Here is a 14551-nt window from a genome sequence, read left to right as displayed (position 1 = left end):
TCCCCCACTCTTTGGTCCGCCCGCACCTGAACGGCTAAGGCGGGGCGGGTCTCCGGACGCATGCGCTGGGGCGGTGGCAGCGGGCGAGCCGCCGGGGTCCGGCGGAGTTGGGACGCGTGCCCTCCGCCTAGGAAGAGCCGGACTGCCGTCCCTGCCGGCACCGCGCCGCTCGCCTTTAAGCTAGCGGCTGAGGTAAGGGCCGGCGCGTCGGGGACCTTGCTCAATGTCACGGCGGGATGGGGATGGGGCTGCGGCGGGCGGAACGCAGGTGAGGAGCAGCAGCAGGCTGGGCTTATCCGCTCCTCCGCGGCGTCTCCCGCAGCCACGAGTCTAGTGGGGAGAACGCGAGGCGCACCGCTAAGTAGGTCAATGCTGAGCGCGTGGCGGTTCCGCGTCTCGGGGATCAGGCTGTGCCGTGCCCGGAGCGGGACAGAGATCCGCTATCCTCGCTCTCGTAGTTCAGCGGGCATCGCCCAGACTTTGGGACAGGCGGATTTCTTTAGCGAAGGCGGAATTGACCTTTATCAAGGAGCCGTCCCGATGAACTAGCGACCGGTGCAGGCGTTTGGCATCACAGGTGTCTCCGTCGCGAGCCCCGCGGTGCCGGCTGGGCGCACGCACAGCCGCGAGCGCCCTCGTGCCGGGGAAGCGGCAGAACTTATCCTGCCCACGCGGCAGCGTTGCGGGCTAACCGCCCCGCGGGGCTCGGCGTGGGCACAAGGTCTTCGCTTTCAGCTCGAGTGGCGTGGTGAGGCTGGGATGCTGGGTAGTTCTAAAGCGCTGCAAAGTTGTAATAAATCTTAAAAGTGAGTGTCTAACTGCAGCAAGCTGCTACTTGCTGGAGAAAAGGTAGCAGAAATAGTTTTGTTTGCATCCTCTTTGTTGCCTCATCAGTGATGTCTTGCACACGGTATAAAAGCGAGGCTTAAAACCAGCCCGGTACTGTCCAGAACCCGCACGTTTTCATGCCTGAATGCAACACGACGCATCAGTGCAAGTGCTGCATCACAAGGCCGGTAGGGTCATGTCACTGTGCATGGACGCGGGGTGTGCGCTCCGCGGTGCGGGGCAGCGCCGCGTGCCTCAGCGGGCGGCAGCCCCCACTGGCCGGCCGGCCTGCCCGGTGCTCGGGGACCGGCGAGGAGACCGCGCTGCCTGTGCACAGAGTTCAGCTGGCCCCGGGGAGGAATTTGCCTGGCTTGTGCCGCTTCTCCTTTCCCAAATGAGTCCTCTTGCTACTTTCTCCGACTCACCAGGTTAGTGAGCCACTTAGAGGGAGGCGTAAGAGAGGTGGTTTGTTCTTTTTCTGCTTTTTGAGTGCTAAGGTGTTTTTCCATGGCTGCAAACTCATTCTGAAGCCTTCTGATGTTTAGGATCCTTGCATGGCTTTTCCATGACTCGTGCCTTCTATAGTGAGCAGAGCTTGGTGTGACTGCTGACAGGCAGACATGAAATGGAATTGTGATATTGGTCACATAAACGTTTGTTGTTGTTGTTGTTGTTTTCTATTATTTGCTTGAATTATGCATAAAGTGGTAGGAAATTTAGAAAGAAAGCAATCTTCTTATGTGGTATCCTCATAAAGGTGCCAAGTTCCTGTGTTTTTCCCTGATGAAGGGTGCTTGTTTAAACTCGCAGTATCAGGAGATTTTGCTGTCTCGCCTCCTACCGTAGCTGGAGCTGTCCCAGCAACTCTGTTCCGTGCTGGCCTCTGCCGCGCTGAGGTAATGGCTGTATCACACCAGTCTGGTCTCTCCTAAGCCACTGCTTTTAGCTGTTCCCATCTCATTCCCCTCTTGAATTTCTTCAGTGAAGTTTTAACTGAAAGGATATCTTCCTATTTGACTACTACTGGCATAAGAGCAGGAAAAAGCCTTGTAGAAGATAATCTTTGGGAGGAGTGAAGGCTTGTTAGCTAATCAGCTGGGAAGTCCTTAGATTTCATAAAGCAATGAGGGTTGCTGCGTAAAGCCTAACAGATGCTGAAGTGTCACTGCTGTCCTTGCTCTTCAGGTTATCACAAGGGACTGTGGTTCAAGAGTATTTGCTCTGAGTTTGAAAATCTATGAGATGAGACAGTAGTGTTGATTTAAAAACGAACATATGGAACAGCCGTGGTTGTCTCAGACCTTGATATGTCTGTCAAGCTGTGCTGGGCTGTAACAAAAGTTGAGTGCAGTGTTTGTTCTAGTGTGCTGGGATATGCTGCAAAGCTTAAATCATTTATAGTCAATAGGAAGAAAGGATGATTGCAGTTTGGGTAGCTTGCATACTGAAGTTCTGTTATCTGTTTGTTTTAAAAACATCAGCATTCCTTCAGTGTGAAATTGTAGCAGATCAAAAGTTACAGAACTGAAATATTTCATTCAGAAGATGGTAGTACCTAATGTCTGTCAGCCATCGTGATACAAACAGGAAGCTCTTACTTGATGCCAGCCTGTATTGCCTCTGGCACAATGAAGGCAAAGGCAGGTACCTAAATGCTGCAACATCCCAGTAACTTTAAGGGATATTTTCCCAAATGTCCAAACTGCACAGGCATATTGTTTCCTCAGGCTGGTGAATGCACAGCAAGCTGAAGGAATTACAGGAACTTGACTCTTCTGTGTGATCCTAACATTCCACTAGCTACATAGGTTGGTGGGTTTGCCCTGGGAACTAACTCTAGAAGCTAACTCTACAGAGGCACTGCAAGAATTAGTCAAGGGGCTATTTTCTATTCCGGTTTTGCTCACAAGTGTTAAATGCACAGATTCTCTTCAAGGCTAAAACTCCTCTTTGTACTGTAGCTCTAGGGAGTGCACTTTATCTTTCTATGGGAAGTTTGCTTTTGTATTTTCTTAACAAATGAAAAGGTTTTTAAAGCAAAATGTTTTTAGATACTTTCTTTTAAACACTTGTGAAAGATCTGGTGTAAAGATTTTAATTAATGTTTTTCATAATATAATCTGTGTTCTGTTTTTATGCAATGCACAGAGCGAAGCAGGGAATTAAGGCAAAAATGTTTGCAGAGTGCAGTCATTTGACTGCATTCTACCTTGTTGGAGAAAGTGCTGATAAACAGTATCTGGTGTTCCAGTACAATTCTTGGCATCAGTGGCATGTTGGTAAACTACAGGATTACAGAGCCCTGAGTGTTTTATTTCAGTTTAATGTGTTTTTAATGACAGGAGGTCAGGGTCTTACTGTGCCTCTCCCAGTTCTTCCAAAACCACTAAAAAAAAAACCAAAAAACAACCCTTTTTTCTTTTGCAATTCATCTCATTTGTTGAAGATAAGCTGATGTATTTCCATGAGTGTTGATTTATGCCTGTTAACCTCCACAGCTTTATTGTGTTTCCTTTACAGATGAGTGTTCTCATCAGGTTGTCCGTAGTAATTCTTTTGAATATCTTCACATTGTGAAGCATAGAATCTTCACATGTAAGCTATGTATTCTACATGCTACTGTGATTTTTCTCACATATGAGCTAATGCGAACATTGCTTTCTATAAACGTATTAATTGATGTGTTAAAAATTCATTAGAGAACCTGAGCTGCCAAGGCTTGTAAAAATAGAAGCCTTGCAAACCAATCTAACTGTATCAGTGCAGTTCCAATCCTTTTCGAACCAATACTGGCACCTTACTATTTTGCTGCTGTTGCATTGCCAGGCAGATCTTTTAAGAACAGGTGGTGCTAATGCACATCTAGTTCAACTGCACTGTTTACGTTATACTCATAGCAAAACAATCATTAATCTTAGGCTGTTATGGGAACATCGAAAATGCTTAATTCCTTGGGATCACCCTGTATCACTTTGTTCATTGGCAACAATGTTTTTTAGCATTAAACATCTATAATGTGGAAAATTAAAGGGGAGATGTAGCAAGAAAAAAAGGTTGTTTTTATTTATTTTTATTTTATTTTGCTTCTGTCTGTACTTATTTAGACATCTAGAGTCCTTTTTAACTTATGTTCACCTTTTCATTTACATAGCTTTCTCTGTTTAGGACCCGTTCTATAGGTTTTTAAATGCTGCAAGTCAGCCTCAAACAGAGAGACTGTATAAGTAGGTTTCAATTTACAAATTGACAAATGCACATTCTTCTGTGGCATAATGCAGGATATGCGTAATTGCATCTCTTGGTTCATGATTCTCTATGCCTTTTCCAAGCTGTTTGACTCAATGATAGGTGGTGGGTTGATGTATTGGTAAAATGCTGGTTCTGGAGTATATTGGATAGTGTTTCTTTACTCTTAGTTTCTTATTGGAGATCTGTCTATTTGCTGCAGAGATGCCAGAATGAGAGGGCTTGGGGCATCCCATTTGAATATAGTAGACTATCAGGTCTCTTTAGTCCTATTACAATTTGATACAACTTCAAAGATTAATTAGCTTTTTTTTCCTTTCCCCCTCATTTTGAAGCACACCATGCTAATGCTGGTTGTCATACCACTGATCCTTAAACTATAATGTGATTTTTATGCAACTTGGCTTGCTTCTTCAGTGTTTATTTGTTTCTATCAAAACTATGAGGTCTGAAAATGACTTTATTTTTTTCAAGTCAGGGAAAGAAATTAACTTTGAGCATAGAGATTCATTACCAGGACTTATCCCTGAGAAGATGAGTTTGGTTAAGAATATAAAGTAAATGCTCTCAAACTGCCTGTACTCTGCCCTGGTCTGCAAGGCTTCCAAAGAAAGTATTAGTACCTCCTAATAGGATTTTATAATGGAAATGCTAATACAAGCCAGCAGAAGAGTACCTAGTCTCTATCTTTGCATGACTGCATATGACAAAGGAAAAAAATTGCTTAATTTTTCTTCCTTTGGCCACCAGCTAATAATTGGATGGTGAATCTTTGACTTGGAATTGCAAATCATAGAATCATAGAATTACTCAGGTTGGAAAAGACCTTGAAGATCATCAAGTCCAACCGCAGCCTAACCAGTAGCCTATCTCTTAAAAAACAACCACAAAACAATACTACAACAACAAACCTCTGCTAAATCATATCCCTGAGTACCACATCCAAACGGCTCTTAAACACATCCAGGGATGGCGATTCAACCACCTCCTTGGGGAGCCCATTCCAGTACCTAACCACCCTTTCTGTAAAGAAGTTCTTTCTAATATCCAACCTAAACTTGCCCTGGCGCAACTTGAGGCCATTTCCCCTCATCCTGTCACAAGTCAGTAGTGAGAAGAGACCTGCCCCACTCTCACTGTAAGAACCTTTCAGGTACTGGAAGACGGCAATAAGGTCTCCCCTCAGCCTCTTCCTCAGACTAAACAGCCCCAGCTTCCTTAGTCTCTCCTCATAGGGCTGATTCCCCAAGCCCTTAACGAGCCTCGTTGCCCTTCTCTGGACCTGCTCCAGTACCTCCATGTCCTTCTTGTGCTGAGGTGCCCAAAACTGGACACAGTACTCGAGGTGAGGCCTCACCAATGCTGAGTACAGGGGCAGGATGACTTCCCTAGTCCTGCTCACCACACCATTCCTGATACAAGCCAGGATGCCATTGGCCCTCTTGGCCACCTGGGCACACTGCTGGCTCATATTCAGCCGACTGTCCATCAGCACACCAAGGTCCCTTTCCGTCTGGGAGCTTTCCAGCCACACCTCCCCAAGCCTGTAGGGTTGCCTGGGGTTGTTATGACCAAAATGCAGGACCCGACACTTGGCCCTATTGAAACTTATTCCATTAACCTTGGCCCATCGATCAAGTCTATCCAGGTCCCTCTGTAGTGCCCTTCTCCCCTCAGGCAGATCAACACTCCCTCCCAGCTTAGTGTCGTCTGCGAACTTACTGAGGGTGCACTCAATCCCCTCATCCAAATCATCAATGAAGATGTTAAACAGAAGCGGCCCAAGCACCGAGCCCTGGGGGACGCCACTTGTGACCGGCCGCGAACTGGATTCCACTCCATTGACCACAACTCTCTGGGCCCGGCCATCCAACCAGTTCTTCACCCAGCGGAGCGTGCACCCATCCAAACCACGGGCAGCCAGCTTCTCTACCAGAATGTTATGGGGGACAGTGTCAAAGGCCTTACTGAAGTCCAGGTAGACCATGTCGACAGCCTTTCCCTCATCTACTAAGCGGGACACCTTGTCATAGAATGAAATCAGGTTAGTCAGGCAGGATCTACCATTCATAAATCCATGCTGACTAGGCCCGATCCCTTGGCTGACCTTTAGTTCGTCCATGATGATACCTGAGATTATCCTTTCCATAACCTTCCCAGGCACCGAGGTGAGACTGATGGGCCTGTAGCTGCCAGGATCATCTTTCCGGCCCTTTTTGAAGATAGGCGTCACATTTGCCAGTCTCCAATCCACCGGGACATCCCCAGTCAGCCAAGACTGCTGAAAAATTATGGACAGTGGTTTGGCGACCACATCCGCCAACTCCCTCAGAACTCTAGGGTGCAATCCATCCGGCCCCATGGACTTATAAACATTCAGCTTTCTAAGTAGGTCCAGAACCATCTCATCACGGATCACGCAAGGCTCTTTTGGTTCCCCCTTCCCGTCTACCAGTGTAGGGGGCTGCGTTCCCAGGGAGTTACAAGCATAACCATTGAAGACCGAGGCAAAGAAGGTAAGTACCTCAGCCTTGTCCCGATCCTCAGTGACCAAGTTGCCCTCAGAATCCAAGGGATGGGGATTTTCCTTAGCCTTCCTCTTGGCATTGATGTGTTTATAAAAACATTTACTATTCTCCTTAACCTTAGAAGCCAAGCTCAGTTCTAGCTGCGCCTTGGCCTTCCTAATTTTCTCCCTGCACAGCCTCACTACAAACCTGTAGTCCTCATAAGTAGCTCCCCCATTCTTCCAGAGACCGTAAACTCTCTTTTTGTTCTTTAGATCAAGCCAAAGGTCTCTGGTCAGCCAGCCCGGCCTCCTCACCCGTCAGCTCATCTTTCGCGATTTTGGGACAGTCAGCTCCTGCGCCTTTAGGACAATTTCCTTAAAGTATTCCCAACCTTCCTGGGCTCCCACACTCTCCAAAGATACCCCCCAGGGGGCCCTCTCAACCATAGTCCTGAGGAGGTTGAAGTCCGCCCTCCGGAAGTCCAAGGTGGCAGTTCTGCTGACTTCCCTCCGCGGTTCGACAAGGATCGAGAAATCTAGCATTTCATGGTCACTTTGTCCCAGACGGCCTCCAACCTTTACATCCCTCACCAGACCATCTCTGTTAACAAACAGCAGGTCCAGAGTTTTGTTTCCCCTCGTCGGTTCCTTCACCAACTGTGTCATGAAGTTATCTCCCACACACTCTAGGAACCTCCGAGACTGTTCCCTGTCTGCTGTATTGTAATCCCAGCAGATGTCTGGGAAGTTGAAATCCCCCACCAGAATGAGGGGGAGTGACCTTGAGACCTCCCCCAATTGTCTATAAAGCATCTCATCCACCTCATCATCCTGGGTAGGTGGCCTGTAGCAAACTCCCACAATAACATTGGTATTGTTGGCCTTGGCTTTTATTCTGATCCATAAGCTTTCAACCCTGTCATCACCATTATTGATTTCCACGCATTCACAATCTTTTTTAACATAGAGAGCTACACCACCACCTTTCCTACCTAGCCTATTTTTTTTAAAAAGTTGGTAGCCCTCAATCACTGCACTCCATGTGTGGGAGTCATTCCACCATGTTTCAGTGACGGCAACTATATCAAAATTTTCTGAACAAACAATGGCCTCCATCTCCTCTTGTTTATTACCCATGCTGCGTGCATTAGCATAAAGACACCTGAGCTTGGCCTCCTTGCGATCAGCAGCAGCCCTAATAGCCTTGTGACTACTATTAGGCGTTTCCACAGCCACCAGCTTATCACCAGCCCTCGTGTTTTTCCTACAAGGAGGCAAGTCATCCTCCTCCTTCACCAAGGGCCAAGACCTTAGGGGTTTAGAAGCACACCCCTCTCCTGCAAGCACAGGGACATTGCATGCAGTTTCCATTTTGGTGGCCCCAGCTACTGCCCCACCCCCCTTCATAACTAGTTTAAAGCCCTCTGGATGAACCTACCCAATTCTCTCCTTAAGATCCCTTTTGACCGGTGGAACCCAAGGTCAAAAAAACCAAACCCCTGCCGGGCACACCAAGCTCGGAGCCAGGTATTGATCTGTTGGCCCATTATATTGAATCCCTCATTCTTCCCTGAAGCAGGTGGGATAGAGTTGAACACAACTTGTGCTCCCGAACCCTTTACCTGTCGCCCCAAGGCTCTGAAATCCTTTTTCAGAGTCCTCATGGAAGTTCTGCCTAACTCATCACTACCAACTTGGAACATTAATAGGGGATAGTAGTCAGAGGGGTGGACTAGGGAAGGAAGCTTCATCCTCACATCCTTAACCCGGGCACCCGGGAGGCAGCAGACCTCTCTATGTAGAGGGTCTGGCCGACATATTGGCCCTTCTGCTCCCTTCAGCGCAGAGTCACCAATAACAATGACCCGTCGTTTTTTCTTTGTTGGTGATGTTCTAATGGTGGGTGAGGAACGGATAGACTTGGGGGGCACCACCAACTGAGGAGTACTACCATCATCACCATCCGAGGACCTACTCAGCTTAGGGGGTTCCCTTTTAGGTAGTTCCTCCACCCTCTCTCCACTCACCTCCTGATTGATTTCCGGTGCCTGAAATGTGGCATGGCTGACCCTGCTGCTGCAGAGGGAGGGCACGAGTGGAACAACTGCTGCTGGTATTGGCCTTACCCCTCTGGCAATAACCCCAGCTTCTTGAGTGTCTGGCACAGGGAACATAAATGTGCATAAGTGTACATCATACTTCTTTTAAAAATGAGATTATTTAATATGTCTTACTAATTAAGAAAACCCCTTATAAATCAGTGTCAGAGCTTTACAGGTGAAGATTCTGCCTTTGTTCTTGCACTCTTTTCTGCAGTGCAGGGGCACTCTGTACCAGAGCTATGTGTTGCTGAGGCTGGGGGCCTCGGCATTGTCAATGGCTTCTGAGGGCTCCTGCTTCCTTGCTACTTAGCAAAACGAGTGTGCCTTTATTGCAGACATCACTGGTGCAACATAAAACTTGTAAAGTTAACTATTTGAAAATTAGGAAGCATAAGAAATGTTCTTTGTGTACCTGTTGCATACAATTGTGACTCATTTTGCTTTCTTTCTGTGGGACTGCCACCAGGCTTTGTTAGCAGGATAGGTAATGCTGAGTTAGTGATATTAAAAACAAACAAACCTTTGCAATGCTTCTGTGAGGAAAACAAGGGGTCTTCCCTCTGAGTAGATGGGGAACTTAACACAGAAGGGCCAGCAGCAGGGTTGGATGATCAGCTGTGGAGCTGTGGGAGCTAGTATGCCAAAGCTCAGTGATGCAGTATGCACTTGTGGCAGTGCTTGTGTTGCTTTGCATTATAGTGTGAGTGTTCAGCATGTCTGTAAACTAGAGCTCTGTTATCAAGTGGGGCTTCCAGAAAGGCATGCATGACTAGTGATGGAGGAAGCCTTGATTTCAGTGATTTGCTTAGCATTGCTAGCAGCTCTGTGGAAAAGGTCCTGCTACAGATTCTGCGCTGTAGTATTGAGAAAAACTCTTCTGTTGTGGTTCCTAGCTTTTGTTCTTTATTTTGTTTCTCTCCCTTCATCTTCTATGCCAAATAGTGTGATTTTCCAAGGGGCAGTGGTTTTTATGACCTTGGTTGAGTGTTTTGATTCTTCTCCAGTTTGTGCGAGGAAAAGTGATGTTAAAGAGCTCACTATTTTTTATGAGTATGTATTATTTTATTTTAAAAAGTGAACAACAAAACCCCTAAATTAAATTCTAAGGAATAATTTTGGTGAGTCTTGTCATCCCTAAGCGCTTTTCAAATGTTTAGATACAAAGCATAGCTTCTGGAGGTTTTGAAATGGCTGAAGCAAGAGAAATGAACTTCATAGTACTTTATCAGAGCACTCGAGGTGAGGCTTGATGAGCTCTGTCTGATAATTTTTTAAATTATCTTTCACTGGTATTTGCTCAGATGTGATCAGATTCTGTTCCAGAAAACTTTAGCATGTTCTTCTAGACAGTATGTTCCTTTCAGAAGCAGTAGAATCATATTATAGATAGGAGGTTTGAGGCAGCTGGAGTGGAATGATGACCGTCCCAGTCCTATAGGTAACGCAGAAGAATATGAATTGCTTTAGTATGAGTATGGATGTTTGGTGCTGTTGTTTCATATTGTGTTCAGCTGCTCCAAATTAATGCTTTTGGAAATATGACTGTTTTTTTGTTGTTGTTGTTGTTGCTTTTTTTTTTTTTTTTTTTTTTTTGGTGTTTTTTTTTTTTTGGTTTTTTTTTTTTTTTTTTTTTTGGTAGAAATCTCTTCTCATAGGTGTACCTGAGACTACTGTAGCTTTATTGGTCTGGCTGGAGCAAATCTGATGCTGTGGTATGTGGGACTTCTTCGCTGCAGGCAGGTGGCAAATATTTTTGAGAAAGTGATATTCTTGAAAGGCTAGACAACAGCCACCCCCACTGGTGGTTTCTGTCTCTTTCAACCAGATTTGAAGAAGCATTTCAAATCAAATTCCGATGTCTCTCCCCAGCATACAGGTTAGCCTCTCCAAGCCAAGAGTAGTGCAAAAATTACTTAAGAAACTGGAAAATTGAGCTTTAGGAACTTCAGCAAACATCAAGGACAGTTGTGCTGATGATCAGGAATAACAAACATTGACAGAACTAATGTCATAATTTGATTATATTGTCAACACTGTTGTAATACCATATGTTAGCTCTGTAAATGTGATGGCTCCCAACTCCTTTTTAATTACAATTTATTGCCTATCCTATCACATAGTATTGGGAGGAAAAGCGAGGCACGCAGAACAGGAATGCTGTAATGCTTCTTCTAACCCTTTCAGTTCACATGTGCCAAAATTTCTGCGTGTGACTTAGTGGAGGTTTGTTTCTGTAGCACAAAAGCATGAAAAACCTTTGTCCTCGGAGGAACCCCGTGGGTCTCTTATGTTATTTCTAGCTCTCAAGTGCTTGTCACCTTTCTTTCCCAATTGTAAATCAGAATATTAATTGATTGAGTTTCTGTGCAGTAGTTTTGTGAGAAATGATTTTAATTTCTTTACAATTCATGTGGGCATTTAAGTCTTGACAGGGACAAGAAAACTTCCCCCTTGTTCAGAGGAAGAGCTTTATCCTAATCAGATTTAGAGAACATTAAAAAAAAAAAAAAAAAAAAAAAAAAAAAAAAAAAAAAAAAGCCTGTGTCTGTTTTAAGCACCAGATGACACAACACAGAGGACAGCAAGGAGTCTGTGGCCAACAGGAGCGTGTGGGGTTTGTAATCTCTACGTGCAGCTCCGCAGCCGCTTCCCGCTCAGAGGCTTATTTTACCATGTGGTTATGATAACTGTAGGATCTGTAAAGAGGAGTCTGGAGTCAACAGCTTGCTTCATGCTGAGTGTTGGGGGTCATGGCAGATTTGTTTTCATGCACTGCTGCTGTATAAATATGTTTGTAATATTTACATGGTTTTGTATGGAGTGACTCTGTTTTTGCAGAGCTGGGGATCACATTCTGTGTAAGCTGCATCCAAGTTTTTGAATGCTTTTCATAATATATGCTCAGATATTCAAAGTGCTGAATCCATGGCTGTCACCTATTTTTATGTTGCTTTCATCATGCTTTGTCTTTCTTCTTGGCAGATTATAAGGACCCTCAAATTATTTTCATGTTGATGACTTACTGTAACAAACAAATATACTTTTAAATTTCTCTAAGGTTGAAGTTACTGGCATTGAACCAAAGGATTATCTTGTACGGTTTAAACTGATTGTTTCAGCTTGCACTTGAGTGGAATCAAAGGAGTGTGCAGAGCATGTGGGGCTTTGCAGGCTGCAAAGCTTCTGTCACTTGTTGCCACTACGCCTGACCTTGGCTTGTCTCTTGTTCTCCCATCAGGCAACCTGATGCCTTGGGTTCTGCCCTTTTCTTCAGGTAGCAGCACTTCTTGACTTTTCTAATTTCCTGCCCCTTCAATGCCTTGCCTGCCCTTAGCATTTGACCACATCCCTTTTCCTCATTGCAGCCCATCTATCCATCTATAAAAGTTAGAGTGGGCACAGACTCACTGGAAAATTTGAGTAAAATATGAATCCTCTGATGGATGCTTGATGTATCTTTAATAAAAATGTCTTTGATTCCCCCCCTCTTCCATTCACTCAAGCCTGGATTAAGACTGTTTTTAAAACATTTTCCATACCCTTGTTTAAAACTTCAGCAGAATAATAAAGGGCTTTTTTTTTTTTTTTTTTTTTTTTAATTATTTTTAAGGTTTAGTTGTGAAATCTGTTATGCTTCAGGATGGAAGAACATTTGATTTTCCTGACTTTAAGGTTTTGATGGGAAACCAAATACATGAAAACAAGCTGTAAGTCAGCTATATAAGCACTTGAATGTGCCTTGCAGGAAGGAATTATTGTGCTTGATAAATATTTTCATTTTAAAAAACTTCTAAATGTGCTTCTTTTGTAGCTCCAGTCATTACATCATTAAAAAGAAAACAGAAAGAATAAAAATAAAACATATATCCATACCTATATAAAAATCCCTTGGAGAAAAATGCTTTTTGATTTAGAGGATCATCCTCATGCTCTATTTTTATGTGACCATGGGATAATAGGTTTCTTTTTCCCTAACAGAGGCTCTAGGTACTATAGTAATATTATGTATGCTTAAAAGGGCCATAATCTTCTTTTATTTCAGTTAATATGTCTGCAACAGATTTACCTCTAACCTTCAAAGAAAATGTTGTACCACATAATTGCATTGAATGAGAAATCTGGTCCATGGAAATTGTTTTTCTGAAGAAACCGTAACTTGTTGGCAAAGGAATCTTGTAAATATTCTGAAGGGTTCACAGGTAAAGTTAACTGCTAGATTTAGGTGTGTTTGATTAATGCTTTGCATTAGTGTATGTATAGATTTCTTGGATTGTGTATTTCTGTCTTAAAAAGCATAGGATCTTGGTCTTGTAGGAAAAAATGGACTATGATCCAAGGCTGTAAACAAAGCTGTACCTCAGCAAGGGTGCAAGGCAGAGTTAAGTGTTATTACAAAAAAAATGAAAGGCTTACTCAGTTTCATGGGGCTTCTATGCTGAGAAATTAACTATTGATGTTTTCCATAAAGTAATGGCCATTTCTCTGGGGTGAAAGGGGGGGCTGGGGGAAACCCTATCAGCTTGAATTGTCTTTCTGTGTTTGAGAATATTTTATTTTGGCCAATATTTTATTATGGCCAATTTTAGAGCTCTCTGATGTGCAAAAATGCAAAATTATATGCTTAGGTGACCTGTTAATTAGTTCTCATTCTGTCTCATATGATTTATAGCTTCGTGACTCCTAGGTAAAAATGATGTATGACTTAATGGGGTGGAAATCTAGACTGGGTTCACACCTCCAGTTGTTTAATGCTTCCTCTAGCTAGGTGACTAGTGTGATGGGACGAGAAGAAAGCAGCTGTAAGCATCTTCTCATTTATTATGGCTAGAACATAAAAGCCCATGCTCCTGTGTCTCCTGTGGTTGTTTGCTTCCTTGTTACATACCCAATTCATTGGAGTGAGGAGGGAATGTCGCTCTTCTATAAAACAAGTGTAGCAGGTGAAAAGAGAAATACATGTGATATTTCTTGTTCAAACTTCCTTTAATGCAGCTATTTCATATATGAGGAAAAAGTTAGACCTAGATGGAGAATATGAGACGCTTAGTGTTCCAGTGGTAGGGAGGAAAACCCTCTACAGGCCAACAATTTTTGTTAGCTCAGGGGTTTTAAATAAGCTTGTATTTATTTATTTCCCATCCCCTAATGGCTTTGTCTACTTCAGTTTATTTTGTGTGCCAAGCAGTTATTGTGTGTTATGTTACTTTTAGGCCTGAACTTTCTCTAATTACATTAATTTTGGAATATTTATATTCATAGCATCTTTGATACAGTGAGTTTGATTTATTTATTAAGTGCAATACTGTAAATTCAGCATGGTTAATTCTGAATTTTTATTAGATTTAATGGTTGTGATAAGTCTGAAAATGAACATGGGCTATAGAGTCTTTTCCAGTGCTTTTGACGTTTGTTACTTCTCCTGGAATATCTTCAAGCTGTGATTTCTGCTAGGCTTTTCTAGAGGTCTATTGTGCCCAGGGTCAGGAGTGTTTGTGTCTTTCACAAAGTAATCCTTGCAATCTGTGCTTGCTGTTAGAATGGCAAGTTTTGCAGTGCAGTCCCTCTTGTGACCTGTCTTGCTGAACTAGATGATCTGCATCACTCCTTTTAAATCTATGTGTGGGCTTTTGAAAAGGTTTATGTATCAGGCTTGCTTCTTGGCTGTGTAATTTTGGCAGTGGTGGTGGTTCCTAGTTCCCCGTGTGGATGTTCATTCACTTGTCACTACAGGGTATGCTAAGGTCGCTGCTGAGAGCTGCTCTGTGTTTGAGTGGGACATTGGGGGAAAAAATGGCCTTTCTGGTTTAGTCCAGAAACTAGGGAAGAGGCTTTGCCAATAGGAAATATAAGTGCTTGTGCTAATGTA

At 43.8% G+C, this 14551-nt stretch overlaps 1 protein-coding gene across 5 annotated transcripts in view; it reads left to right on the top strand.

The window, feature by feature from the left end:
• The first annotated feature begins 53 nt into the window (after window positions 1-53).
• ZNF385B (zinc finger protein 385B) overlaps window positions 54-14551 on the top strand; it is a 153823-nt gene continuing 139325 nt past the window's right edge. The window contains exon 1 of one of the 5 annotated variants that reach the window (XM_072342213.1): window positions 54-192. Coding sequence is in view for 1 of the 5 variants with exons in the window: in XM_072342212.1 (XP_072198313.1) it covers window positions 1223-1256 (34 nt within the window). In the remaining 4 variants the exon portion in view is untranslated. Of the gene's footprint in view, window positions 366-1098; window positions 1257-14551 lie in introns of those variants that run through there. The other 4 variants (XM_072342220.1, XM_072342214.1, XM_072342215.1 and 1 more) reach the window with 4 other exon arrangements.

This window comes from Excalfactoria chinensis, chromosome 7 (assembly GCF_039878825.1).
Source record: "Excalfactoria chinensis isolate bCotChi1 chromosome 7, bCotChi1.hap2, whole genome shotgun sequence".
In the NCBI taxonomy this organism is placed as follows: domain Eukaryota; kingdom Metazoa; phylum Chordata; class Aves; order Galliformes; family Phasianidae; genus Excalfactoria; species Excalfactoria chinensis.
This window is presented reverse-complemented; position numbering and strand designations above follow the sequence as displayed.